This window comes from Trachurus japonicus, chromosome 18, assembly GCF_045865225.1.
Source record: "Trachurus japonicus isolate A0001 chromosome 18, Traja_1.0".
NCBI classification, from domain to species: domain Eukaryota; kingdom Metazoa; phylum Chordata; class Actinopteri; order Carangiformes; family Carangidae; genus Trachurus; species Trachurus japonicus.
The window spans coordinates 10967117-10995067 of NC_140924.1; the positions used below are offsets into that span (position 1 = coordinate 10967117).

The 27951-nt window shown below is 40.8% G+C and overlaps 3 protein-coding genes and 1 long non-coding RNA gene across 4 annotated transcripts; 1 reads left to right on the plus strand and 3 right to left on the minus strand.

The window, feature by feature from the left end:
• Positions 1-6482: 6482 nt before the first annotated feature.
• On the minus strand, positions 6483-10312 carry LOC146968734 (uncharacterized). The gene is made up of 5 exons (XM_085759603.1): positions 10278-10312; positions 7416-7751; positions 7084-7237; positions 6869-6993; positions 6483-6760 (listed from the first exon to the last, which is right to left on the minus strand). The coding sequence occupies exons 2-5, from the start codon at positions 7707-7709 to the stop codon at positions 6704-6706; spliced, it is 630 nt and encodes a 209-aa protein (XP_085615729.1). The 5' UTR covers positions 7710-7751; positions 10278-10312; the 3' UTR covers positions 6483-6703.
• A 3846-nt stretch (positions 10313-14158) lies between these two features.
• LOC146968735 (protein phosphatase methylesterase 1-like) lies at positions 14159-20290 on the minus strand. The gene is made up of 12 exons (XM_085759308.1): positions 20207-20290; positions 19366-19555; positions 19217-19274; positions 18155-18206; positions 17873-18031; positions 17701-17787; positions 17555-17620; positions 16513-16657; positions 15716-15833; positions 15512-15556; positions 14320-14384; positions 14159-14230 (listed from the first exon to the last, which is right to left on the minus strand). Exons 1-12 carry the CDS (start codon positions 20233-20235, stop codon positions 14159-14161), a joined length of 1086 nt encoding a protein of 361 aa, XP_085615434.1. The 5' UTR covers positions 20236-20290.
• A 63-nt stretch (positions 20291-20353) lies between these two features.
• On the plus strand, positions 20354-21596 carry LOC146968736 (uncharacterized). Its single transcript, XR_015038194.1, has 3 exons — positions 20354-20463; positions 21249-21283; positions 21395-21596. It is a non-coding gene; the product is annotated as an uncharacterized LOC146968736 (long non-coding RNA).
• On the minus strand, positions 21141-24722 carry LOC146968737 (uncharacterized). The gene is made up of 3 exons (XM_085806179.1): positions 22360-24722; positions 21489-21606; positions 21141-21401 (listed from the first exon to the last, which is right to left on the minus strand). Exons 1-3 carry the CDS (start codon positions 24494-24496, stop codon positions 21161-21163), a joined length of 2496 nt encoding a protein of 831 aa, XP_085662305.1. The 5' UTR covers positions 24497-24722; the 3' UTR covers positions 21141-21160.
• Between the last annotated feature and the right edge of the window lie 3229 nt (positions 24723-27951).

The window sequence follows — 27951 nt, forward strand, 5'->3', positions numbered from 1 at the left end:
ACGGATTCTCCTTATTATAACTGATATAAGAAACGATCTTATATTCATCACACATTAAGCGACACTTATCTGACTTGGACGTCTTAATTTTCTCATCTTTCTTATCTAATAAGAATCCAATCTCCTTTCATTGTCCAAGAATGAAGCTAAAATTGGCTTCTCCAATGTCTTTTTCCCCCTCAACCTGCTGGGACCCTCATGTCACTGCGAGTAATGACGTCTGATTGGTTCTTCTTTGTTCCTCCCTTTCCCCTCCCTCCTTCCTTCCTATTGGCCAGTTGGCTGTTTCACCCCCTTCGGATGCTGTGTTTTGATTGGTTGCTCAGCCCCTTTTGTTGATGCACTTTAATACTGTTTCTCTGGAAGGTTCTTGATGCGTCTTCTTGTCTTACCCCCCCTCCCCAACATCTACTTTCACCTTCTACTCCCTCCCTCTGTCTTTTCTAATTGGTCTTAACTGTGATTTTTTTAAATTTTTCTATCTCTCCCGTCTTGTCCTTGCTTTTCCTCTCACTTTGATTTCAGTGTTGAAAACGTAAGACGGTTGTTTTGTGTCAAAGGATCTGGAAAAGCAAGAAAAAACCCCCAAAACAAATCTATTTGTTGGCCGACTGCCCTTTTCGCCTCATATTGTAGTTCTGCATTGTAGTTTCTGATCAGGAAATCCTTAAAATGTTTATATATTTTAAGTAATTGACACATTTTGCATTTAGTCGTAGAAAAGACGAAGAAAATAAGGGAAAGAATGAGCAGAACATAAAAAGACAAAAAAAAATTTCAGATCCTTCCAGAGAGACGGCGAGAATTGTAGAGTGATCAGGTGTGTTTGTAGCCGCGGTGACCGTGGCAACAACAGGATGTGACGTGGTTGTCGTGTGCGTTTCTACAATAGTTAATTGTTTTTTTTCCAGAGCGTCTGTTGTTTGATTGTTGTTCGATTGTCCCGTGCACGCCAACACACAAAGTACACACAGCCACATAACATACGTGTAAATACAAGGCGGTGTGATGCCATGTTGTTTCTGTGTTTCAGTTGTTGCACGTGTTCTGATTCAGGACAGAATTTAAATAAAGTTTTATTGCAAGTTTTTGTTTTTATTCCAGCCTGGTGTTTGTGTGCCATCTTTGAAAATACAAGGGGGACATTGTTCTCGTTTTTTTTACAGTTCTAGAAATAGTTAAAATCCCATCAGTTCAATAAACATTAGTCCACGTTTTCTGTTCAAAGGGCTTTGCAAGTTTTATAAATGTGGAACAAATTACATCGTGGCATTGATGCTAATTAATGGTTTTCCAATAAATGTAAAAGTTCTCATTCAGAAAATATTACTCCTGAGTAGGGATGTCACAATTACTTGTTTTCACAATTAATCGTGGTATTAAACGCCACAATTAATTGATCGTAAAGATTCCTAAATACCGTCACTTCCCAAATAAGATGATGTTGGAACCATATCGGCTGATGTGCGCAAAAATAAAGGTGAATGCTCAGATACCGGTCCATTTATCTAACCTAACATTGAATCGGTAGGAATTTAAATGTTAGCGTGTCATTTGTATAAAAAAAAACACACAAAATAAAACAAAAAATGATTCAAATAAACGTAAACATTTGGTATAGATGACAATTTATGACCTGAGTATTTCAAACATTTCCCCTGGGGATTAATAATTGGTCCTATATTAATAGATACTTGAAATATTTTGTGTAAACAATGAGTAATGTAATTATATTTTGACTATATTTGATTTTACACATTTATAGTGTTGTGAAATTAATTAATGCATAATAATCGTGATAATCGTAATACCGTGATTATTTCTCTGACAATAATCGTACCAAGAAAATTTGTAATCGTGACACAAAGATGAATGACAGTGAAGTGTTTATTGACCATCAAACACATTAATCTATTGACAGGCTACACACAGTTTATAAACAGATACATCTAGAAAATGTCTAATAACACGGACAAATCAGTATTTATAATCATCTATTTGTGACAGAACAGTGGAAGTTTATATGAAAGATGAGGGCTAAGACAATGTTAACATGTTTCACTCGTTTTCAGTTTAAGGAAATTGCAAGTAACAAAGAAGATGGCTGACGAAGATGGTGACTTCAGGGGTATGTTGTGTTTTCTTATTTTACGTTGAGCTACCAAGCTAGCAGTTGGCTATTAGCATCATCAAAACCAATAACTAAATAAGTTGTAGAACCTTTATTTTGTGCATTTATACTTATTGATCATTGTCACTAACTCTGCAACACCTAGTTAACGTTCTGGTACTGCACTACATTCTAGCTACTTTAGCCGGACTGGTGTCTCTGGTGTTACTTTGTTCTCCTTTGCAGTTATATTTAGCTGCTGTTTTATGTTGTGTTAAAAGTTCATTTTTCTTAATTTAAATGTTTAAATAAAGTAAACTGAAAAGATAATGTGTAAACTGGTTGTAGCGAAGGCTAGCTCGTCTACTAGCTTGAAGCAGCCGAACTGCAGTCACTGAAACAAGTCAGATTATGGTTTTATAATTTCACTTCCTGCTTTTTGGCTTTGTAGTGCTGGTCACATATGATATGACTATGTTGTACATCAAAACTTCATCTCAATATTTCAAACTGATTTGATCTGTTTTGAATTAACCAACGGGAGCAGTCCAGAGTCCAGAGCAGTCCAGAGTCCAGAGTCGCCACACCACCACGCCCTTTTCGCCTCATATTGTAGTTTTGCATTGTAGTTTCTGATCAGGAAATCCTTAAAATGTTTATATATTTTAAGTAATTGACACATTTTGCATTTAGTCGTAGAAAAGACGAAGAAAATAAGGGAAAGAATGAGCAGAACATAAAAAGACAAAAAAAATTTCAGATCCTTCCAGAGAGACGGTGAGAATTGTAGAGTGATCAGGTGTGTTTGTAGCCACGGTGACCCCCTCGGCTGCCGCCGTGGCAACAACAGGATGTGACGTGGTTGTCGTGTGCGTTTCTACAATAGTTAATTGTTTTTTTTCCAGAGCGTCTGTTGTTTGATTGTTGTTCGATTGTCCCGTGCACGCCAACACACAAAGTACACACAGCCACATAACATACGTGTAAATACAAGGCGGTGTGATGCCATGTTGTTTCTGTGTTTCAGTTGTTGCACGTGTTCTGATTCAGGACAGAATTTAAATAAAGTTTTATTGCAAGTTTTTGTTTTTATTCCAGCCTGGTGTTTGTGTGCCATCTTTGAAGATACAAGGGGGACATTGTTATTGGTTTTTTTACAGTTCTAGAAATAGTTAAAATCCCATCAGTTCAATAAACATTAGTCCACGTTTTCTGTTCAAAGGGCTTTGCAAGTTTTATAAATGTGGAACAAATTACATCGTGGCATTGATGCTAATTAATGGTTTTCCAATAAATGTAAAGGTTCTCATTCAGAAAATATTACTCCTGAGTAGGGATGTCACAATTACTTGTTTTCACAATTAATCGTGGTATTAAACGCCACAATTAATTGATCGTAAAGATTCCTAAATACCGTCACTTCCCAAATAAGATGATGTTGGAACCATATCGGCTGATGTGCGCAAAAATAAAGGTGAATGCTCAGATACTGGTCCATTTATCTAACCCAGGGGTATTCAATTAAAATTCATTGAGGTCCAGTTACTAAACTTTCATCCAAGTGAAAGGTCCGAACCTTATAAAGTCCAAATGGTGTCTTATATATAAGCTATAGCCTACCCCAACGAAGTGCATTTTCATATCTATTGTCAATTTTCAACACAGGAAACATTTAACATAGTGCACTTTTATAGTAAACAACTAGCTTTTTTTTTTTTTTTTTACCATGAATAAAAGTAGCTCCCAGGCAAATTAAGTTAAGGCCTGTATTTCAATTAAAGAGAACAAGACCGAATAAATAAGGGGGTTTCCCTGTTTGTTTGTTTGTTTGTTTGGTGCTTTTTTCTTTCTTCCTTTCTTTTTTTGAGGCCAAGGTGTCAAAAGCATCTTGATAGCTGCACTGTCATTGTATTGTCCCCCTTCATTAAATATGGAGGAAGGCTGAAAATCACAGGATGTGTCTGTTCTGTTCTGGTGATACAAGTCAGTAGTCCTGAAATAGGTGTTTCTCTAACACACATTCTACACCTCTGAAGCGACGTCTTCCCGCATACGAGCTTCCTGCTCCTTCCAAACGGGGCAGAGCTCCGCGTGAAGAAGTTTACAGACCGAGGGAGAACCGGGGGTCTGACACAACACCGGCGGAGAAGCAGGAAACAAGCACGTCGCACCGCTACGGCGTTGTGAGCGCACATTAAAGTAATGGGCTTGTGCGCGCAAGAGACCCTTCTGAACGGCCCCCACACGCGCGCACACACGCTTAACCAAGGCGGCGGCGGCGGCCACAAACGCCCAGCGGCTCGCCTTTGACTTCAGCATCAACTTTTTTTTATTTTGGAGCAAGGCTGTCATCACTCCGTCTCCTTTCTCTTTCCCTCTCAGACGCACTGCACTCTAAACATGAATGTGTTAAAACCAACACAACCTGTGTTGAATTTCAACACATCGTAAGAGTTCTCGTTGGGACAACACAACATGTGTCAGAATATTGACACATCAATTGTGTCAATATAGCGACACATCAATTGTGTCAATATAGCGACACAATTAATGTGTCATATAGCGACACAATTAATGTGTCAAAATATTGACACATTAATGTGTCAATATATACTGACACAAGGATGTGTATTAATGTGTCAATTTTAACACAGTTACGTGTTGTGAAAAGCTATTTACACATTAGTGTGTTATTAAAAATTAGTTATCCAACACAAGCATGTGTTAATATGAATAAAGATGAAAATACAAAGTTGATGTTTTCTTATACATGTTTTATTTTTTTAACACCACATGTACAGTCATTAACATTACTTATGTTTACAATATTACACTTACTGTGAACCACCTGAAATTTTTTTTTTTCAAATTAATATCAAACAAACTCCTTTCTGCTCCTCTTTCTCCCTCCTGCCTCCTCCCCTCAATTCCGCCCTCCTCTTTCCTTCCTTTCCTCCACCCTCCCACCCCCACCCAACACACAGGAGGACAACAGGTGGTCACTCATTTACAGGAAAAGCATAAAAAAAAATTACCTTATTCAAGGCTTAAAATCAAAATTTTAAAAAAAGGGTGTCACTCGGGAGAACCTTAAATAACTTTGTATCGAGGATTAACATAGACTTTGTTTCCTTTGAAAGGTTTCTGAAAGTCAAGTGGTCGAAAGTCTAACAAATCCTGAGGAATTCGCACCACTTTGAACTCATCACTTTTTTCCACAGAAAATGCATAGAAATGGTCATCAAAAAAATCAACATGCACAACATTTACAAACGCTAAAAGTGTGCCTTTGTCTGCCTGTGGGAACAGATGAACTATTTCTGCAAAGACTGGGTCATGTTTCTTTTCTGTTACAATAACAGTTCCTGTCCTGTATGTATGTCCCCAAACACTCACACTATAGAGAGCCTAAGTGGAAGCAGGAAGTAACGGCGCCATGGGACCTCAACTCTGAAAAATTCGCCATTCAAATGAATGAGACTGAAAATTTTATTTCGTGATCCGATTGAATTGCGCCATGAGAAAAAAATATGTCCTCTACCTGTTTAAAACATCACGTTTCATGAAGAGAAATCAGCCGTTTATCATAAAACGGCAACAGAAGAATGTATTTTTTGTAAAGACAAATGAATGACACGGGAAAGGGCGGCATTTGGTCGCCATGGTGACGTCACCTACGCGACTTGTAGTCTTTCTGGTTACGGACTCTTCTGAATTTTATTCTACAATAGCTTTACAACAAACTGTTGATTTCTCTTAATGAAACGTGATGTTTTAAACAGGTAGAGGACAGAGTTTTTTCTCATGGCACAATTCAAACGGATCACGAAATAAAATTTTCCGTCCCGTTCATTTGAATGGCGAGTTTTTCAGAGTTGAGGTCCCATGGTGACCGTTACTTCCTGCTTCCGCTTAGGCTCTCTATGACAAACACACATACTCTCTGAAAAGTCACAATCGAGAATTGACCTCAGGTTATCAATGAGTTGTTCACCTTTGGGTAAAGACCTCAGAATAACTGGAAATGCATTTGGGACACACATTTTGTTGCCAAGCGGTTGGCCAAACCTCCAACAATTGTTATCTGAAGTGTGATCAGACAGACTGCTTGTGTCCCCAGATGAATGCTCTCTGGAAAGATGCCTTGAGAATGAATTAAGATTATGATAAGTACGCTGGCAGCCATTTTGACTGCAGACAAGGGTACAGTTCTGACCGTCAGAAAACGAATGCACTACACGGAGATGCCAGCGAAGTTTCCTTGTCTCACCAAGAACTGGCTTCTTACACACTGGGCAAAGATACACACTGGAATTTTTAAGCTAAAGCCTGAAGTTTTCCCAGCAGCTCCATCACTTTAGACCGTCTGACGTTGTTTGATACTGGTATGTCATAAATGTGTTCGAAAAAAATGAAAATGGATGCAAGCTGAGTGGGATAGGATGCGTTGCATACCCAAAAAAACTTGAACAGCTTGTCCAAAGCGCACGTCAGGTTGTCATCGCGAAGAGGAATTGTGACACTGTCGTTTCTCGAAACAATGACGTACTGCCGCGCTGTGTCTGTCAGTTGGCCAATGCAGACGAGCTCTGGCTATGTCCTTGAAGATTCTTCATCAAAACTGCAAAGGGCGGGGATGCCAGTCCCATGCTGTAAGAAAGAAAGAGAAAAAAAAAAATTACAAATGTATTATAGACATCATCCTGAGCTAGAGCCTATTTGTTATGTGCTTTTATGTTGCACACATATACAACGTACTGGCACGAAGTTGATGAGGAAAGAAATGGCCGACTTCACACTGCAACGGGTTGATGATCCCCTTCCTGATGCAGTTGGTGGAAGCAGGTGGGTCAACATCTGTAATGTACTGTAGCATACTTGATCTATTTGAATGACACAAGCAAATGGTTTTGTCAAAATTATGTTTACAGAAAAACTAGGAGCAAAGCATTGATAAAATGCAAATTGTTTACCATCATTCTGGTCTCCATCCTGCTCAAGTAAGGAAGACACGACTCCTTTCTCCAGCGCAGCAATTTTCCTTAGTTTGGGGACAAATGATGACTCCCACCTCCTAATAAAGAGCTCTGCCTTCCCATCAAACATTTTAGCAAACTCTGCATCCAGCTGGCAGAGGAAACAAGAAAAAAAGGAAGAGTGTCACAACTCTTGTCAATCAGATTTATTTATCTAATATCTAACCCTTTTTAATATTGTTGTATGTATGATTTACAAGAAAAGCAAACGATCAGAAAAAACAAAACAAGCACGTATCAGTAAATACACAAGTAAACAAAAGACTCACCAGACTCGGAATGTCTATGAAACGAGGGTACTCTTGGATAATGTCTGCAACAGTTGGAGACTGGGTGCTGATCCAGTTCCTGCGATGGCTGAAAGTTTTTTCCATTGCAGTCTTTATTCGTCCCATGTTCTCTGGTGATGGCTTCATCCTTTTGATGACAAACAACCATTCACTAAGGTCTTCGTCTGGTTGTGCTGTAGATGGCTGCGCTAATGCTGCACTGCACGCCCATTTTCTCTTGTGGTAGCGTCGCTGGCCCTCTTCTAGGCTCCGTCTGATATTTCGTAGCCTCATCTCTATGAATCCCGTATGTGACAAAGGGTCATAGAAATGCTCCTGTAAAAAAGTATATACGTTTCAAGACAAATGAGTACTCAGGGCCATCTACTGTGAGATTTCATTATTCCCTTACACAAAGACTAAAAACATTTTTTTTTTTTTTTTACACCTTTTTTTTAAGAGGAGAAGCCACTCTGATTGCAGAATGACTGTTTTTATTTGGTTTTTTTTTTTTTTTTTACTATAGCCCTGCAATTTGATATGCAGGACAAAAATGTATGCTAAAATCAGTTTTGTTACAAATCCCTGACATAATACAATGGTCTGACACCATGTAAAAAATCTCCCACCTCTCATCTTTTTTAAAATAGTGAAAATCAGCCATTTTCTGCCTTTTAAAGCACAAGCTTAAAGGTTGAATATGTAGAATATTTATCAAAAGCTATATTTTTAAAAAAAATAATACATCCACGAGGCGTTTTGAGGGCTACAGAATGAAAGTATTGCCTCTCCTTAAAAAAAATTTTTTTGTCTGAAATAATGTTTTTAAAAAAAATTTGACGGGCTCGACAATGACTTTCTGTCACGTTCTGTTTACATTCGCCACTGAACTTTTTTTTTTTTTTCAACTTGACGAGAGCAGTGACAGCGGAGGCTCTTGAGCGCAGGTTTGGTTTTCAGCAGCGGTGTGGAAGGCAGAGAGCCTCCACTCTCCCTGTAACAAGCTAAAAGTCATTTATTATGCTGTTAATGACGGTAAAAATGAAACTATGATGATAATTTCCTGCATAGTTCTCCTCCTCTGCTGTCCTCTGATCAGAACGGAGTCCCTAGCAACGGCCCGTTTTACATAGCAACGGTCTGGCGTTCTGTTGTTGTTCTGGTAATCCTACATAGTCAACCTTTAACTACATGCAAACAAAAATATTAGCCTAAACACTAACGTTACTGAAAAAATAGTAGTAGTAATAGTAGTTTTGATTTTTCTTTTTTTAAACTGAGGTTGACTGAAAGATCTGTACAAAAGAATCTTTTTTTTTAATACGATATCTTTATAGAGCAGTCGTTTGTAAAATATTTATGTTCCTCTTTGTACTAAGGTTGACTATGTAGGATTACCAGAACAACAGAACGCCAGACCGTTGCTATGTAAAACGGGCCGTTGCTAGGGACTCCATTCCGATCAGAGGACAGCAGAGGAGGAGAACTATGCAGGAAATTATCATCATAGTTTCATTTTTACCGTCATTAACAGCATAATAAATGACTTTTAGCTTGTTAAGGGGAGAAACCTGCGCTCAGAGCCTCCGCTGTCACTGCTCTGTCAAGTTGAAAAAAAAAAAAAAAAAGTTCGGTGGCGAATGTAAACAGAACGTGACAGAGAATCATGGTCGAGCCCGTCAAATTTTTTTAAAAACATTATTTCAGACAAAAAAAAATGTTTTATGGAAAAGCACTACTTTCATTCTGTACCCCTCAAAACGCCCGGTGGATGTATTATTTTTAAAACAATATAGCTTTTGATAAATATTCTACATAGTCAACCACAACAGTACATTATCAAAAGCACCGGCCTTTTTTCAAATTCTACAACATGAATAATTTCTGTGACCCCCCAAAAATTAATAATGATCTGTGACTCACTTACTAAATTTAACACAACAGCAATTGTATCTATCTGATAATGTAGAAAATCATTCGTGTAATATTGTTAAGTGGGGGAAACTTCTGGCGGAGAATTTTCAAAACTAGCTCAAACCGGCTCAAACCGCCCCTAACCGTCCCAGCGCAGCGGGGAAAAAAAAGACGTTGCGCCCTATTTAGCTTAAACTTCCAAAGACAAATCGACAATAAAATGCTCTAATTCATTACAGTGACTTTATAATAGACTTAATCCGTTTCACTAGCATTTTAAACATTAGGTGGCTTTTCAGGGAGCAGCAAACACAACCAATGCATTAACGTTGGGTCGCATTATGTCTGGCCATGACTTTGCAAAAATTAGCTTGATAGCTTCATAAGCTACGCAAAGGCCTCAACTCAAACTGGCTGGTCACGCTACCAATTAAGTTAGCGAGTACATTATCATTAGCGGGGGAAAAAAAGAGAGCCTCACTCCCACTTTACCGTCTATAGAATCTATATTAAAATCAATTTTAGGGGTGCTCACACAGCTAATGCTAAGCAATTAGCATTTATCCACTTCAAATGCTAGTTAGCTCTGTGGCTTTTTGGTGCCTGAGGTGGCTTTCGACATTAATTAGACCGCTTCAACCCAACACCCCCTCCTTAGCTCGAGTTTGAATGAAAATATCTCGTCAGCCAACCATTTAGCTTTAATCTAACCGTTCGAAGTGACCGTGAATGTGAACCAGACGTATCACCATCAAAGCATTCGGTTAGAGAAAATAACTGCCAAGCTAACGTCACCTGTGACAAAGCGGTAGAAACCTCGTTGCAAACCGCAAATTTACGTTAAAAGTCGGGGGAAGTCTAACTATTGATTTGATTTTCCACATTCTAACCTCATTCGCCTATAATTAAAACATTTAAGACACAGAAAATCATCCAATTTAACGTTACCTGTCCGTCGGCTGTGCCTGTCACGGTCCTGCCGATGGCTCGGTGCTGCCTGCTGCACGTAAAATGTCGTCGATGGGTGGGGGCGGGGGGGGGGGCGGGGGGAGCGAGCGGTCAGACGGGTAACTGGTTTGATGACGTATGCGTGTTGTGATTGGCCAATGATGTTAACACATGTCTTTGTGTTGTAGAGGTTACAGCATGCAACACATTATGTGCAGAAATTGACGCAACATGTGTTATTTGGCTTTCTACACATTAATTGTGTAAGAAAACAACACATTCTTTCTAAGAGTGTGGCCGCACCGGGTAAACAAACGATCTGATTGGCTCAATTGAGTGAAGCTGCCGTATTGACCTATAGCTGAGCCCGCTGTCCCGTCGGGAAAAAATGTTATTATTAGAGATTGGTCTCGGGTCCGGATCGAACCATCACTCGGTCCGGGTCCGGACCGAGGTCCGCCATTTGGTGATGCCTGATCTAACCTAACATTGAATCGGTAGGAATTTAAATGTTAGCGTGTCATTTGTATAAAAAAAACACACAAAATAAAACAAAAAATGATTCAAATAAACGTAAACATTTGGTATAGATGACAATTTATGACCTGAGTATTTCAAACATTTCCCCTGGGGATTAATAATTGGTCCTATATTAATAGATACTTGAAATATTTTGTGTAAACAATGAGTAATGTAATTATATTTTGACTATATTTGATTTTACACATTTATAGTGTTGTGAAATTAATTAATGCATAATAATCGTGATAATCGTAATACCGTGATTATTTCTCTGACAATAATCGTAGGGGAGAGTGGGGTAATGTGAGACACCGGGTAATGTGAGACACCCCCTATATCTAGAAAACGGAACACATTTATGGTCATCTGACCATTATGTTTTCAAGCCCCTTCCATTTCCCCATGGCCATGGAGGAGAGGACCTCATGATGCTGTGGAAAGCATGTTTTTTTTTCACAAAAATATGATTTTTGCATGTAAAAGTAAATTTTCTTGCTGTCAACTTAATCAACTGTTGTGCCAAAGCAAATTGATTCACGTAAAAAAACGTATATGATACATGATGATAAACTACCAACACATAAAACCATGTGATGATGCTGGCTGAAAATTAGCCTGAATTTCTAAGAGAGGTCGTTTTTTCTAAAATGGGGGTGTTGGGGTAAAGTGAGACAAATGCTGCGGGGTAAAGTGAGACCATGGATGTATTATAATAAATCCATGAGTGAGACACTGTGAGCACACCACACACAAAGATTTACACTAGAATCTCGTCCCCCAAGCCAGAAATCTCACATGATCAAACATGATCTGTAGCCACACTGCTTTGTTATGATGTGCTCTTCAGTCAGCTCACTTAATATTGGTTACATTCAATTTTAGTCACATTCCACTTTGTCGGCTCCCCTCCACACACAAGAGGACTTTTGATCAAAATGGTCACAATTGTCGGGTCCTACAATCTGACCCCCAGACTATCTAACTGGGTCTATCTGTCATTTGAATGTTAATTAAAACATTCTGTGTCGTATTTGATTTTGTTCTTCAGTCACTTTGTGTTGAGAAAAAAAAAAGTGCTTAATTGACCAATCCCCATGATTCTGTTACTAGTCCGACATTAGTTTTGGGAAGTGTGGTTGTCAAGCTAGCTGTCAGGACTCTAACTGTTACAACATGTGTTGTTATGGTAGTTTCAGAGTGGAAAAAGTAAGTGGATCAGTTTACCCCCTTGATTTCTCTGGTTTGTCTCAGTTTACCCCTGAGCTGGGGTAAAGTGAGACACAAGACCACTTTTTTTAAAACTATCATATTTTCACTGTCCTTCGTCCTGAATACATTCTGAGAATTTCCATTGCTAGGAAACATCCTGAATTAATGGGAAATGTGTAAATTGTACTGATAAATCATTTTAGCTCGCTTAGAGGGGAGCAAATGTAAAAAGTGTCTCACTTTACCCCACTCTCCCCTACCAAGAAAATTTGTAATCGTGACACAAAGATGAATGACAGTGAAGTGTTTATTGAACATCTAACACATTAATCTATTGACAGGCTACACACAGTTTATAAACAGATACATCTAGAAAATGTCTAATAACACGGACAAATCAGTATTTATAATCAAATATTTGTGACAGAACAGTGGAAGTTTATATGAAAGATGAGGGCTAAGAAGACAATGTTGACATGTTTCACTCGTTTACAGTTTAAGGAAATTGCAAGTAACAAAGAAGATGGCTGACGAAGATGGTGACTTCAGGGGTATGTTGTGTTTTCTTATTTTACATTGAGCTACCAAGCTAGCAGTTGGCTATTAGCATCATCAAAACCAATAACTAAATAAGTTGTAGAACCTTTATTTTGTACATTTATACTTATTGATCATTGTCACTAACTCTGCAACACCTAGTTAACGTTCTGGTACTGCACTACATTCTAGCTACTTAGCATTTAGCCGGACTGGTGTCAAATGGTGTTACTTTGTTCTACTTTGCAGTTATATTTAGCTATTGTTTTATGTTGTGTTAAAAGTTCATTTTTCTTAATTTAAATGTTTAAATAAAGTAAACTGGAAAGATAATGTGTAAATTAGTTGTAGCAAAGGCTAGCTCGTCTACTAGCTTGAAGCAGCCGAACTGCAGTCACTGAAACAAGTCAGATTATGGTTTTATATAATTTCACTTCCTGCTTTTTGGCTTTGTAGTGCTATGCTGGTCACATATGATATGACTATGTTGTATATCAAAACTTCATCTCAATATTTCAAACTGATTTGATCTGTTTTGAATTACCAACGGGAGCAGTCCAGAGTCGCCACACCACTGCACTCAGCAACCGAAACTAGACTTTTTCAGCTGCTGAGCAATGTTGAAGGTGGAAGAAAGAAATGGAGATCTGTTACTGGTCCTCTGGGAAAATGAAGAAGCAGTCGTTCGTCTCTGAATCTTTAGCTTGTTATTGCTGGTCTGAAAGAAAAAGAGGGTTTTTTTTATCAGGTAGATGATTTTGAGGGGAAATTATTATTGCTATTGCTAGTAAATACTGAATCTGTGAGTTCTACTCGTACAGATATTAAACCTCATCTTACCTGCAGACCTCACCGTGTGAAAGTGTTGGAGCTGCAGAAATAACACAACACTTAGTAGGTTTCTGTGAGTCAGACTGCATCAATCACTGGGATGTGGGACAACAAGGAGTTTATCCATCGGCAGAACGAAAAATTCTGCGACAATAAAAAAGTCTCATATTAATGTGGATGAATCTACGTTACCCACACTTGTTAATGGGCCCATTTTCGATAAATACATTGTTTTGTCTCTATCGTTATTTTGTTATTATTAGTGGTGGTGGAGATGCTGGTCGAGCCGACCAGCGTTTCCTTACTTTCGGTTTCGTGGTGAGTCATGAGAATAACGCCGCCGAATCGCCGTTTATGGTCGGAACTACGACGGTATGTGATCGTCTTTGAACCTCTGACTTTAATTCTTGATGAATGAAAACATGAGTCTGTCTTGCGCCGGTCAAAAAATTTCACGGTGCTGGGGCGGTGCGTGGCGCAGTGGTTAAAGCGGCCGCCCCATGTAGAGGCTACAGCCCTCAACGCAGGCGTCCCCGGTTCGAATCCCGCGTCGGGCAGACCTTTCCTGCATGTCATTCCCCCTCTCTGCCTCCCCCTTTCCTGTCTGTCTCTACTGTGTATATAATAAAGGCAAAAAAAAAAGCCAAAAAATATACTTAAAAAAAAAAAAAATTTCACGGTGCGCGGAGGCTCATAAATGTAGTGTGAAAACGCTTTGCTTTTCCAAAACTCCTTGTTGTCCCTTTAATTTCAGTTACAGTCATTTTGTCATCTGAACATTTTTACCTCTTGGTTTCTTTTCTGGCTTCAGCAAACCTGTGTCTCAACAGGAAGGAGGCCACGGCCTCGGCCACCTGCACACAAACAGGGTTTATGTAGAGATTAACTATACAGAGGATCCACAGAGCTCAGATTGACAGTATATTATGGTCTGTTTTCTCACTTTGTCTGGTTTGTCTTCTTGCACTGCGTGGCCACAGGGGGGCAGCACCTGCATCATGAATTTACCTGAGAAGAGAAAACAGCACCTCAGGGACACTCTGAACATCTCTGTGTCTCTGTTTGAGGTCATTTTTGTCAAACACACACACACACGCCCACACACACACTCCTGGGCTGTCACTGCCAGCGCGGTTGTTGACTGACACAACCAGATGTCCCTGGAGAGGAACTGCCGCCTCAAGGTGTGTGTATCTGTGTGTATCCGTGTTTATCTGAGGGCCAATGCAACTGTCCCCGGGGACGACTGAAGACGTCCTTCACCTTTTCCTTCACAGTTAGTGCAGCATGAAAAGAATGTCAGCTATTCCCATTGTGTCACGCAATGTTTCTCTACTTCCACCACATTCGGCTTCTCCTAGACTACATTTCCCATCAACCCCGCTAACTTCTCCATTACGACCAACAATCCCTTGAGCTGAGGTCCAACAACCCGTCCTTTCGGATGTTGCTTTCTGAAGCAAGACAAATATGAGGCATTATATATATATATATATATATATATATATATATATAAGTTTTTTAGCTTGTTTTCTTGTTTTTTATTTACCACAAACATCTTTTTTTATGCATTAAAGGGATAGTTCACCCAAAATTCAAATTTCACTCATTATCTACTCACCCTCATGTCGACTAAGGGCTGGGAGAAGTTTCAGAGTCCTCCGTGCCTTCTCTGAGTTACAGTGGGGCTCCGTGCAGCACTGCATGTCCATATGATGGTCCAAATCACGCGAGATTTGGACAGACCAGGAAGAGGAGCTTCCGCTACAAACAAGCTTGAAATATAGATTTATTTAATTTTTTTCGGCACAATTTCTCATTATGGGGCTTAAATACAAGGCGGACATTACAGACAAGCTGTGTGGAGGTATTTGGATGTTTTTTGGTGCGTCTTTTTGTTACGAAGACAGTTGGTATCCATTTGCAACCATCATATGGACATGTAGCTACTGCTACGCCGAGACCCCCTGTAACTCAGAGAAGCCACGGAGGACTCTGAAACTTCTCCCAGCTCTTAGTCGACATGAGGGTGAGTAGATAATGAGTGAAATTTGAATTTTGGGTGAACTATCCCTTTAACTTGTTACTAAAACAAAAAACTAAGAGATTACGGTTGCATTGAGTCAACACCCTACCTTGCATCTGGCCAATAGACAGGTCTCTGTCCAGCCGGCCGATTCCTGGAAAGTTAAGCATAAGCCATTTGTGAAACACTGAAATAATTCACTCTACTCTAAGACAGATAGCAAAAATAAAACTGGCATTAAAATAAATTATGCATAAATCATGTAATAAAACCAAGAGGACAGAAATGCAGAAATGTAATTTTAAAAACCTACCTGCCAAAAGCAGGAGTTTGGGCAGGTTGCAGGCCAGGAAGAGGTTGGAAGTTCCTCTGAACCAGCCGTCCCAATATTTTTCTGACTTTGACAGATCTATACGCCACTTGTACACACTCTGACAGAAAAACACGGTAACCCTTTAATTTGGAGGTGGTTAATTACGTGGTAATGTCAAGAAATAGCCAAGAAATAACAATTAATTGCATCATAATGTCTAGAAATAGCCTAGAAATAATGGTCAATTTTAAGGACTTGGTGGAGAAAAATTCTGGCCTTTCTCAAAAAATTCAAAGCATGAAAAGCATGTGTAATCTTTAGCTTTTATGAAAAACAGGACATTACTATGAAATTGACCGTTATTTCTAGGCTATTTCTTGACATTGTCACGTAATTAACGACCTGTAAATTAAAGGGTTACCAAAAACACAAAGATGAAGATTTCTTGAAAATTATTGAAATAGCAGGGGGGGGGACATTAGACATGTTAGATCATGATATCTGAGTGTAGGAGTTGTGGTTTGGGTGATACATGAAAGTCAGTCGAAGTGGTTATAGAAAGAAACACTGCCAACTGCACGTTTACAAATTAAGGTCTAACAGAAATGAATGTAAGTCAGTGATGTCCTTTCAAATCAGTGTTTGCTATCAGTGTCTATTAACGTTGCATGTAGAATAGAGGTTAGCAGAAAAGGGGTTCTTTTGCAATGATATGGTTGATGTTAATGAATGTAAGTCAATGGAAAATGACTTAACCTTAATCAGTGTTTAAGTGCAGTTAAGTGAGTTTTTCATACCTGGCCTTCGCTGAGGCTCACCTCCGAGGTGGCGTTCTCTTTGTCGTTTACGTAGCTCTGATCGCAGAACTCTTCGTTGCGTTCAACAACCACATCGGTCACCGGGCTGGCCTGCTCCAGAGCGTCAGTCTCCTCCACCTCACATCTAACAGACATTAAAAGAGCGGAGAGAACAAATTATCATAGCAAGTTAGGATGGGGTTTAATGGACCTCACCAATCGGAGTTTATTGTTTATTATTAAGATCCCCATTAGCTGCAGCAAAGCCACAGCTACTCTTCCTGGGGTCTAATACAGGGTTCCTACACATTTGAAATTTCCAAATTCCATACTTTTTCCAGACCCAGTTTCCAGACTTCTCGGTAAAAAAATTCAAATTATTTGTGATATTTGAGTAAATAGATGTTCATAATATTAAAAAAGCATGCAATTTATCATTTGTTTTCATTATTCTGAATGTGTATGCCATTATGTGACCAAATAATTTCCTGGAGATTGTAGCTAGGTACAATAGCGCATACAAAATAATTAACCCAAATAACTTCAGATGAGACCAAACCTAGATAAGTATTAAGATAAATATATTTCCATACAATAGTTTCCATTTCCATACTTTTCCAGACCTGGAAATGTATAAAATCAAATTCCATACTTTTCCATACTTTCCATACTTGCGTAGGAACCCTGCAATAGTATCAAATATACAGTCCAAAACACAAAACATAAACATTATAAATATTAAAAACAAAAAAAAAACAAGTGAGCGATATGCTTAACCTAACAAAACAAAAACAGAGTAAGTGTTTACGTTTCTTAACTGTGCTTCATTCATTCTTCGTTATATTAATTGTTCACATGCTAATCATATTACCCACATTTCTACATATCATATATGTATACATCATTACACATCACACATCATACTTGTATATACCTTAATTCTACAGAATATACATTATAATAACACATCATATATCCATCGAAATATACTCCATATATAAATATACCATGTTGTCTACCATGTTGTCTGGAGTTGACTTACCGTTTGATCTGACCGACCATCGAGACTCTGGCAGACTCCAGGTTCCTGATTTGTCCACTCTTGACACTGAATGAAGTAAAACGGAAAACGGACTTGTTAGAAGCTCTTGAGAGATTATGAGAGTAAATGTGGCCATAAATCCTCACCTCCATTCTATAGCGTGGTCCATAGACTTGAAGGACTTTGGTCTTCCCTTCAGGAAGTTCTGTATACTGTGGAGTGCATCCATTGCACTACCTGCAGGAGGAACAGGGAGAATATTAATTAGCATCTAATTATCCCAATTAAATACTCAGATGAATCTGAATTGACCTACACCTACCCTCTACGACGTCTATGGCCACCAGACCCACGGTGGTCGGTACCAGCATGTTGCTGGCTGCGTACACGGCGATCGCACCGCCAACACCATGGCCAATCAGAACGACAGGGGGAGGTGTCTCACCATAGCAAGCTCGAATCACATTGGCTACATCACTGAAGGGTTGGGGCAAGTGGACAGTAGAGTGGGAACAGAGTGTAGAGTAGTTGTTTTGGTTGTATGTAACAGTGGGACTGGACAAATTGACACCATTTACAGTGAGTGTTGGATGCTGTTACCTGGACATAGTTTGAGTTGAGAAGTCATCTGACTGGTGGACCAGGGTAGCACCTTCACAGAGAGAAGGATCTTGAAATAATGCAACTAAAATTTCTTTATAGCAGCTCTAAATATAAACACACTACACGTTTGTCCCTTAAAGCAGAAGTAAGCGATCCGGTCGTTTTGGCTAACTTCTTGTCAGCCGATGGAGTTAGCAGCCCCCGCCCTCGTCATGGATCTATTGGTCCTCGTCCCTACGTCACCACATTCACGCGCATCCCTTGGCTGCACACACAGAGAGGACCGCCCCTTTATGCCGTTCTCTCTCCTCATTGGATAAAGGTTGTAGGATACAAGTAGAGCACTGGAAAAGAGAGTAACGACACGCATTGTTCCAATGGAAGCGCCTCCTGATGGTGGAATATGGGTATTGCAAAAGCGCCCAAGAACTGACAACTCTGCATTGTTGGTGAATGAGCAAGTGTGGTATTTTCAATAATTTAAGGACATTTATAGATCACCCACGTTAATAGCATCATTGAGGATCCTTTACAGATAAACATTAACACATAGGTGAGTAAAAAAAAAAAAAAAAGTTGTCTACATTAATGTTTCAATCTACATTTTGTAATAAACAAATTATAAGTATAATTTGATATGACAAAGACACCTAAAAACAAAAACACGGCCGTTTTCATCAATTTACAAGCAAGTGGGCAACACACATACATTGGAGTGAATGGGTTTTCTGGGCGCTTTTGCAATACCCATATCCTGCCACTCGGGGTGCAAAACCCTTACTACGGGAGTCAATGGTGGTGTTGTTACTCTCTTTTCCAGTGCTCTAGATACAAGGAAAGTTTTCTCCTCGGCTCAGAGCAGAGTGACTGACAGACCCGTGTTTCAGACCAAACACTCTATGTAAGTGATTGCTGTCGGAAGATATAACTATTTAAGACTTATATTAACACAAATATTGCGCTTACTTCTGCTTTAAATGGTATTTTAGACAAATCAAACCCAGAACCACTGATACCAGTCCAGGTCAAAGACGGTTATGTGTCTGTATCAAGTCTCACCATGACCCCGGAGGTCCATGGCAAGTACCCGGCAGGCTACTCTGCTGGCAATGGCTGTCTGCAACACAGAAAAACCAACCCTAGCTATCAATGGTCAAACGGTCAGCCATTATTTGAATCAACCAGACACTGATAGAACAGATACTCACAGTGAAGACGGCCCAGGACAGGGCTGAGTGTCCTCCGCCGTGCAGCAGAACCAGTAGAGGTCCATCACTTCCTGCTTTATAGATCCTGAAGACGTCCCGGCTGTCGGGCGGCCCCACGCTCACATCCTCCATCTGGTCAAAATACTCCCGCCATGACACCGGCGAGTAGTCAAGCTTAAGGCCAACCTCACTGGTCGACATGTAGACACAGAAACACACACACACAGTATGCTACCTCTATAAACCGTACACGTTTAGCAAGATTATACCCACTACAGGAGCCATTTTCCACCAGTTATTGGCGCCCTAGCTTAGCTAAATTGGAGCAGAAAAAAAGCAACTTGTGTCAATTTAAAAAAGTAAACATTTACTAAATCATTCATACTATAATTCTAGCAGCTGTTATTTTCAATGGTCAGATAACTAGCTAAGCTTAACTAGCTCTTTAGAGAAGCCACAAATGTCCGCTATGGTAACTAGCCTGTATGGAAGTTGGAAATGGGAAGTTATTAGCCGACCATGATGCTTCATAATTTAAGCATCATCCTATTGTTTATTCTGAGCAAGTTCAGCTAGTTTAGCACCTAATTTCCACCATGTTTGAATCTTAGCAAGCTTGTTTAACATTAAATGACGATAATTCTCTTCAGAAAGAGTACAATTAACTGTTTCCATATAAAGCACCTGGTGGGTGAGAAACCTGCAACAGGTCAGTTAATGGTGATGCTAGGAAAACAGACAAGGTGCTGACAGCAACTAGCAATTGAACAAATTAGCTATTCAAGTTCTGATTGCAGTTTTTCGGTCCATGCCTCAAAACAAATCTAAATAAGTGACTTACTGCTCTGTGTCAAAGTTCTCCTCCCACATGCTGCGTCTCAGCAGGAAGACGTCCGAGGGATGGCTGGTTATCTTCAGTCTGCTGTGTTTTCTGTGTGTGGATCAGTTGTGAGTGTATTTATGTGTCTGTCTAAGTAAGTAATCAAGCAGCTTTTCCTTAATAAGAACTGTACAGCAAAAAGAGCTGGTCCTGGTCCTGTCCACTGCGTGCCTCGTCCATCCACCAAACAACAAAGGGGGTGGTTGTTGACTGCTGGTGTAAGTACGAACACACACACAGATAAGACAATACCTATAGTCATCTGTTGTTGTCAGGTAGCATCACTGCTTCAGAAAACTATTGGTCATGACGGCTAAAGAGGGTGGACATGGACAGGGTTAAGGGTCCAAACTCTCTCCTTCTTAAATGTGTCGAACATAGAGTCACTTACCGCAGCAGACTCAGCTAGATGTTGACATAGTTTTTTTTAGAAGTTTTTGTCTTTACTAACCAGGGTAGATAAAATCTTATCCTGTAAGTCTCATCGTCAGGGTTTTTCACAACAGATTCCACTGGATTGAAACAGTTGTATCTAAGCGTAGTGGCTGGAAATCACAGCTGATGAAAGATCACTGGCTACATGTTTGTACCTTTAATGCATTTTATTGATTGTCACAATGTAAAAGTAACACCTCTCCTTCAGCCTCACACACTAACAGCCCTCAGGTGGCAATGACAGACACCAATAGTATCCAGGTAACCACCAGTGTGCTGTTGAGTCATTCAGAAAAACCACAATCTGTTACAGTTAAGTACATATGTTGATAAAAGCACACACTTTCCATTTGCCTTTGCAGTGGATTAAAATGACAGAATAAAAAAAAAAATTTAAAGAAGAAATACAATAGAAAGATGATTACATACATTTCCCCATCACTTCTGGGTTTGTAGTTTCAGAGAGCTGAGGCGAAACCTCTAAAAGAAGCTTGGGTGTCCAGCGAGGAGATGAGTTTGCTCAGTGGGACTTTGAACTGTCTCTAAAGCTCGTTTTATGTTTATCCAGAACGCTCCGGTGTGTCCGGCCTTTGGCCAGCTCAGGTAGGTGCATCTCTTCACCAGACTCCTCATACGGATGAACGGAGCAAGCTGCTGGGACGGGATGTCCTCCAGAAACAGCAAGATCAACACATCCTCCTTCTCATCAAATAGACGATAGCTGCAGACGAATCAGAACGCCCAAATCCTTGAGTCAGATCTGGTAGATGAAGGCATGAAGTAAAGTAAAGAAAGGCAGCACCCTCACCTGGCCATCTGGATCTCCTTGGAGCACCACTCGCTCTGCAGGTAGTTCTGACTGATCACACTGATGGTCTTCCTGCTGCTATAGATGGCGTCCGTGATGTTGTCTATGATGGGCTTACCTGTGGAAACAGAAACATCTTTTAGTAAAACAAGTGCCTACATTAATAGTCAGGTAATAGTAGTCTAGCTTTTTTGAAGTGGGGTTGTATGAGGCACAAATGGTCGTTAAGTATAATATCTGCAGTTGAAAGGTCTCTGCTGCCCACTGAGAAACACTGGCGCATCGTGAACTTGCTGCAGTTGCAAGTTCAGAGTGGCCAAAATGGGATGTGAAATCCATCTTATCTTCAATCTTACTGCTGATGCCGAGAAAGAGGAAGAGAGGACGAGAAAAGGGTATGTGTGGTGAGGTCTCATTGCTGCTCTGTGGCTTTGGCAATACAAGGGTCAAATATAAAGTGAGACAGTGTTTCTAATTTGGACAGTTCCTGAAACAGGTTGTGTATGAGGCTTGTGACTTTATTTTGAAACTCTAACTCGAAACTTTAACTTAGCCAAGTCAGTAATGCCCCCATCATCAACGTGTGAAATTTAGATGCATTGAAATTGTAAACCTATGATCTTTGAAAATCTTCTTAAATCTGTCCTTGTGATTATGTTGTTTGAGGCCACAGGCTGCCAAAAACTAGTGTCAGTCATGTGCTCAATGTGTTGCAGCTGATATAAATCACCCTATTAAGTTCAGACTGGTCAAATGGGATGTGAAATTCATCTTGTTTTCATCTCATTGCCAATGCTGTGAAAGAGGAAGAGAGAAGGAGACAAGAGTGTAGTGTATGGTGAGGCCTCATTGCTGCTCTAATTATCTGTACCTGGTTCGAAGTCTCTGTGATGCAGACAGAGTCTCCAGCCCTGTTGTCCCTCCAACACTGGAAGCAGCTCTCCGTAGACCCAGGCCTCATCGTGAACGTTATAGGACACGAATGCATCATACTGGTAAGGAGTGCCCTCCTTCCTCTTCTTCTTGTCATAGAGAAAGGCCAGGAAGAGATAGTAGGCATAGGCAAGGTGGCACCTCAGAAAGTGGTAAATGAAGGATGTAAGGAGAGTAAACAAAACCAGAAAAGAGCTGGAAAGGAAGCAGAAGAAGCTAGCATCTAGCCAACAGGAGCTGATGTCAAAGTCCAAGAGCTTGTTCCCCTGTTGACTCACAGGGAAGGCACAGGTATACTGGTGGCCATTAATAACCTGTGTTTGGCTGTTGCTCAGCACCCACTGGTTGAAGGCAGAATTGGAGCATTCGCATGTCAAAGGGTTACCACTCAGGTCGAGGTATGTCAAGGCAGGTAGGGACTGGAGGACATTAGCACTGATGATTGACAGCTCATTGTCACTGACTCTCAACCAGCCGAGTGCCTGAAGGTTGGCATGAGTCAGGAAATCTAAAGACCTGAAGTTATTGTTGGAGATGTCAAGTGCCTGCAGGTTTGGGATTGGTGAGAACAGTGCAGGGTCTAAAGCAGACAGTTCACTGTTGATTATCTGAAGACCCCTCAGTTGGGGGGTGTATTTAAATGTGTCTAGGTGAATTGCCTTCCTAAAAAATGTGTCCGTCCATAAGTACTCTAAGGATTTCAGACCCTTGAACAGATCTGGTGAAATTTCACCACTGTATAAATCATCAACTTTCAGTGCAAGTTTCTTCAAGTTGGGTAAATTAGAAAAAGGTGGCTCAGAGTTTTGTTGAGAGCTCTTCTGATCCCAATTAAAGGAAAGATGTAGCAATAGGTCTTCTAAGAGTGGTAGTCCTGTGAGAAACACTGAACTATACATACTAAGTGACACAGTGAGAGTTTGGAGGTTATTAAGTCCCTCAAATGCCCCATTGTTCACATTGGAGTATACATCTGATTCTAAATTTAAAACAGTGAGGGAAGACAGATTCCAAAAGTCTCCTTGCATGAGTTTTAAATGACCATTATTTTGCAAATTCAAAGATTTTAGTTTACGTAAATTAACTTTGAAGGTATTGTCACAATATAAAAGGGCATTTTTTTCAACATTTAGGACTTCTAAATCTTTCAGATTTTCAAAAACACATTCTTGAAGTTTAGAAATGCGATTGTTATTGAGATCAAGTTTTTTTAACATGGTCAAATTTTGGAAGTCGAGACAATCAAGCACACTTATGAAGTTGGAGCTCAGATCCAGCGTTTCTAGTGTGGAAAGCCCTCGGAGTGCCAGCGGTAGTTTAGGCAGTTGGTTACTGTGCAAATCCAGAAGCTTGAGCTGTGTTACTGATTTAAGTGAATGCTGTGACATCTCAGACAATAAATTAGATGATAAAGTAAGTTCACTCAGATGAGAACAAGACCGTAGCAGGTTATCGTCTATAGTGCTAATACTGCTGAGCGTTACTGAAAGACTTCTCAGAGAAGGGATTTGGCAAGCAATGTCTATGAGGCCTTCATCTACCCACTCTTTCATGACGTACAGCGTAAGTCTTTGTAGAGAGTCAATGGTCTGCAGAATCTCTCTGTACGTCTCAAAGCTAATATAAGTTCCACTAAAGGTCAAACTAGTCAAGTTCTGCAGAAATGTCTTGTTTGACACGTCCCACTCGAGGTCGCTGCTACACTTGCTGAAGTCGAGAGACTGCAAATAAGGGAATATGTCTTTTGTGATGCTGAACTTCTTGAGTGGATTCATACCAAGCTCAAGTTCCCTGAGGTTTGAGACGTTCAAAGGCAGGTCATCTGATCGAAAAGAGGTGAACTTGTTATACCCAATCATCAGCTTCTGTAAAGTTGGTTGTTTTAAAAGTGGAACAATATCTGTAATTTGATGTAGTTGGTTAGTGCCCATTAGTACTGTCTTTATGTTGACCAGGAACTGGAAGGCCACAGGCGAGATGTAAGAGATTTGATTGCCATAGAGAGACAGTGTCTGTAATTTGGGCAGTCCCTGAAACATGTTGTCTGTGAGGTTTGTGAGTTTATTTCGATCCATGGAAAGAAAATTTAACTCGGTCAGGTCAGTAAAAGCCCCATCGTCAATGTGTGAAATTAAATTGTATTGAACTTGTAAACTTATGATCTTTGATAATCCTCTGAAGTCTGTCCTTGTGATCTTTACAATGTTGTTTGAGCTGAGATCTAAATCTGCTACATTTTGGGGGATATCATCTGGAATAGCGGTGAGATAACGATCTTTGCATTCAACAAACACATATTTAACAGAATAGGCAACTGTGCAGTTTTTGAGTGAGAAAGCCAGTGAGGGATGAGGAAGGCAAGCCTGAAAACAGAGAAGTAGCAGAGACCAACTTCCTACATGCATTTTGACTTGCATGTAGGATGCATGCATATTCACTATTTTGTGTAACTTTGTAGGAAGCTTCTGAGGAAGCTAAAAGAAGAAATAAAGAGAGAGAATTTTTTGTATCAGTGGTTTTGTGACTTTACCATATCAAGGGCAAACTAAAATGACACAAATTAGATCATGGACCCTCATTTGGTAAGATTTTGTCCCAGGTGCCCTTTTTAATCCAACAAGGACCCCTTTGTAAAACCACAGCATTAGTATTAAGCCGGCAGGGCTCTAGGATCAATCCACCATGTTGGACCAGAAATATAGATATAGAAATATCTCAACAACTATTACTATTTATTCCTGTGACTTAAGCATCAGCATACCTGCTAGTTTTGCTAGTGAAATGTTTTGACAGTACAACATTTTTTTTTAAATGCCTGTTTTGGGACTTTTCCTCAGGTGCAATCATCAGGTCCAAATTTGAAAGAAATACAGCTTCATGTTAACACATTGATTAAAAAATTTATGAAAAAAGGCACTGTAAACACATTGGACAAATAATTAATTTATAGCACAAAGACATATATGAAAGTAAAAAGTTAAAATTGTCACTTTGTTGATTTTTATTTTCTTTTGTATTTGTATTTTATATTATAAGATCTCCTTATAATGAAGTATTTAGATATGAACTTACCGTACTTGTCTTCTGCCTGTATTTCGAGGTTGATGATAAACTTTTAAATGAAGATCACCCCTGCGGACACTTTAGACTGCATGACATGAGAGTGAAAAGAGGAGGAGCTGTTTGTTTTTATTCCAAATCTTTGTTGAGATAGAGATCAAGGAAGTAGTATCTGCATTGGAGCCTAGTCATCATTTGCCCTTTGTCCAGCTGCAATTGCTTGACAGCAAACACTTTAGTCAAAGAGTTAATAATAATAATGATTTACATTTATATAGCGCTTTTCACGATACCCAAAGCACTTTACAGAAACCATTATTCATTCATACCACATTCACACCGGTGGCGGTAAGCTACGTGTGTAGCCACAGCTGCCCTGGGGCAGACTGACGGAAGCATGGCTGCCATTTCGCGCCAAACGGCCCCTCCGACCACCACCATGATCATTCATTCATTCATTCAGGTAGCATCACTGCTTCAGAAAACTATTGGTCATGACGGCTAAAGAGGGTGGACATAGAAGCAGACGGACAGGGTTAAGGGTCCAAACTCTCTCCTTCTTAAATGTGTCAAACGGTTACACCCCGCCTTTCCGAAGCCCCGCCTTTCCGACAATAGACTTCCATTCATCGTAATAGCGGGGTTTTCTATTTTTTCTAAAGACCCCGCTACTCCGAAAAGGCTATTGGGGGAAACCCCCAGCGCGCAGTGCGCATTGATCCTTTTTTCCTTTTTGGGGTCAAACGGATCATGTGCATAATTAACTGCAAAACAAGCAAATACTTCACATTAATGACATATAACGTTCATTATGCTTCTAGCCTGTCTAGCCTCTACCTGGTCTTTTTTACTAAACTTAACCAACCCCTTTCTTCATTGCCTAAGCCCAACCAAAGCATCTCCCTCAGTCAGCTGTCAGTGCGAGCGGCGGCTGCAGCAGCCTCGCGCCCGTGTGAGCTCAAGCCGGCTTCAGCCGTGCTCGAGCGGCGCAGGGGGGGAGAAAAAGAAAAAAAGTGTATTTCTATTACTGTGTGGGAGATCTCCAACAACGGAGTCGGGGAGAAAGCAAGTGGGACAGATCTGCCCAGTCCCTGAGCAGCGCACGTTTCACAGACAAGCCACAAAGCAGAATGTAAACAACGTCACGCGGTTCAGCACCTTTGACAGCTGCGGGGGGGAGGAGGGGGTGTCGGAGTAGCGGTGTTTCGAAGTGGGGCTATTTCGGAACAGCGGGGTGTCGAAGTGGAGGGGTGTCGGAATGGAGAGCTGTCCCCGTGTCAAACATAGAATCACTTACCTGACAGAAGCCTCAGCTAGATGTTGACAGAACCTTTAAGAAGTTTTTGTCTTTACTAACCAGGGTAGATAAAATCTTATCCTCTAAAGCCGTTTTCCCACTAAAATTAGCGGGTCGACGCGGGTTTCTTAAACGCGGGTCGACCCGCTAACAATCGGCATTTGGCCCCTTTCCCATTGACCAAAATGACCCGAGTCTGACCCCCGCTGAGGGATCAGACAGAGCATAAACCAGTCGCCCCGCTCTCATCCGCGGTGCAAGAGACACACACAGTCATGCCACAGCCGCCCGCCGCGGAGTGTCCGTCCGCCGAGGCAGACTCTCTGGCTGGCTGACCTGGAGCACCAGGACCGCGGAGGACAGAGAGTCTGCTGCGGCCGGATGACGGACGTCCGCGGCACAACACGTCAGTTAAACAGACTGTCGCTTCTTTTCTTTTTTTCTATCGTTTTTGGTCAGTGTTCTCTGATCTTTTGATCCCAGTCTCGGATGAGAGCAGAGCGGAGCGGAGCTTTGTTTTGGTACGTGATATGAGACACGACCGGCACGATGACGTAGCGTCACGTAACGTTCAGTGTCATCACGTAAATTAGCGGGTTGACGTGGGTCTGGTGTTCCCACTGCAAGCCGTTCGGAGCCGAGCCGATTAAAGGCGATTTTAACCCGCGTTGCTTGCCGAGTCGTTTGACCCGCGTCGACGCGGGTCGACTCGGCTCGGTGCGCCTTTCCCACTGCCACCAAAAGCCGATTGTTAGCGGGTTTAAACGGGTTTTTTGGCCAGTGGGAAAGGGGTATAAGTCTCATCGCCAGGGTTTGTCCACAACAGATTCCACTGGATTTAAACAGTTGTATCTAAAGCCCTTATCCCACTAAAATTAGCAGGTCGAAGCAGGTTTTTTAAACGCGGGTTGACCCGCTAACAATCGGCATTTGGCCCCTTTCCCATTGACCAAAATGAGCCGAGTCTGACCCCCTGCTGGGGAGTCAGATAGAGCATAAACCAGTCGCCCCGCTCTCATCCGCGGTGCAAGAAACACACACAGTCATGCCACAGCCGCCCGCCGCCGAGTGTGTCCATCCGGCGAGGCAGACTCTCTGGCTGGCTGACCTGGAGCACCAGGACCGCGGAGGACAGAGAGTCTGCTGCGGCCGGATGACGGACGTCCGCGGCAC

What these genes read in the sequence shown, in the direction of transcription:
- LOC146968737 (XM_085806179.1), bottom strand. Translation starts at nt 24,496, where the DNA reads ATGGATCGAAATAAACTCACAAACCTCACAGACAACATGTTTCAGGGA. An exon ending in TCACAGAGACTTCGAACCAG is followed by an intron (nt 21,607 to 22,359) that starts GTACAGATAATT and finishes CTGTTTCCACAG; the next exon opens with GTAAGCCCATCATAGACAAC. An exon ending in AAGGAGATCCAGATGGCCAG is followed by an intron (nt 21,402 to 21,488) that starts GTGAGGGTGCTG and finishes ATTCGTCTGCAG; the next exon opens with CTATCGTCTATTTGATGAGA.
- LOC146968734 (XM_085759603.1), bottom strand. Translation starts at nt 7,709, where the DNA reads ATGAGGCTACGAAATATCAGACGGAGCCTAGAAGAGGGCCAGCGACGC. An exon ending in TCATAGACATTCCGAGTCTG is followed by an intron (nt 7,238 to 7,415) that starts GTGAGTCTTTTG and finishes TTCCTCTGCCAG; the next exon opens with CTGGATGCAGAGTTTGCTAA. An exon ending in TCCTCATCAACTTCGTGCCA is followed by an intron (nt 6,761 to 6,868) that starts GTACGTTGTATA and finishes TCTTTCTTACAG; the next exon opens with CATGGGACTGGCATCCCCGC.
- LOC146968735 (XM_085759308.1), bottom strand. Translation starts at nt 20,235, where the DNA reads ATGTGGGAGGAGAACTTTGACACAGAGCA. An exon ending in GAGAACTTTGACACAGAGCA is followed by an intron (nt 19,556 to 20,206) that starts GTAAGTCACTTA and finishes CATGTCGACCAG; the next exon opens with TGAGGTTGGCCTTAAGCTTG. An exon ending in TGAGCCTCAGCGAAGGCCAG is followed by an intron (nt 15,834 to 16,512) that starts GTATGAAAAACT and finishes TTTTTCTGTCAG; the next exon opens with AGTGTGTACAAGTGGCGTAT.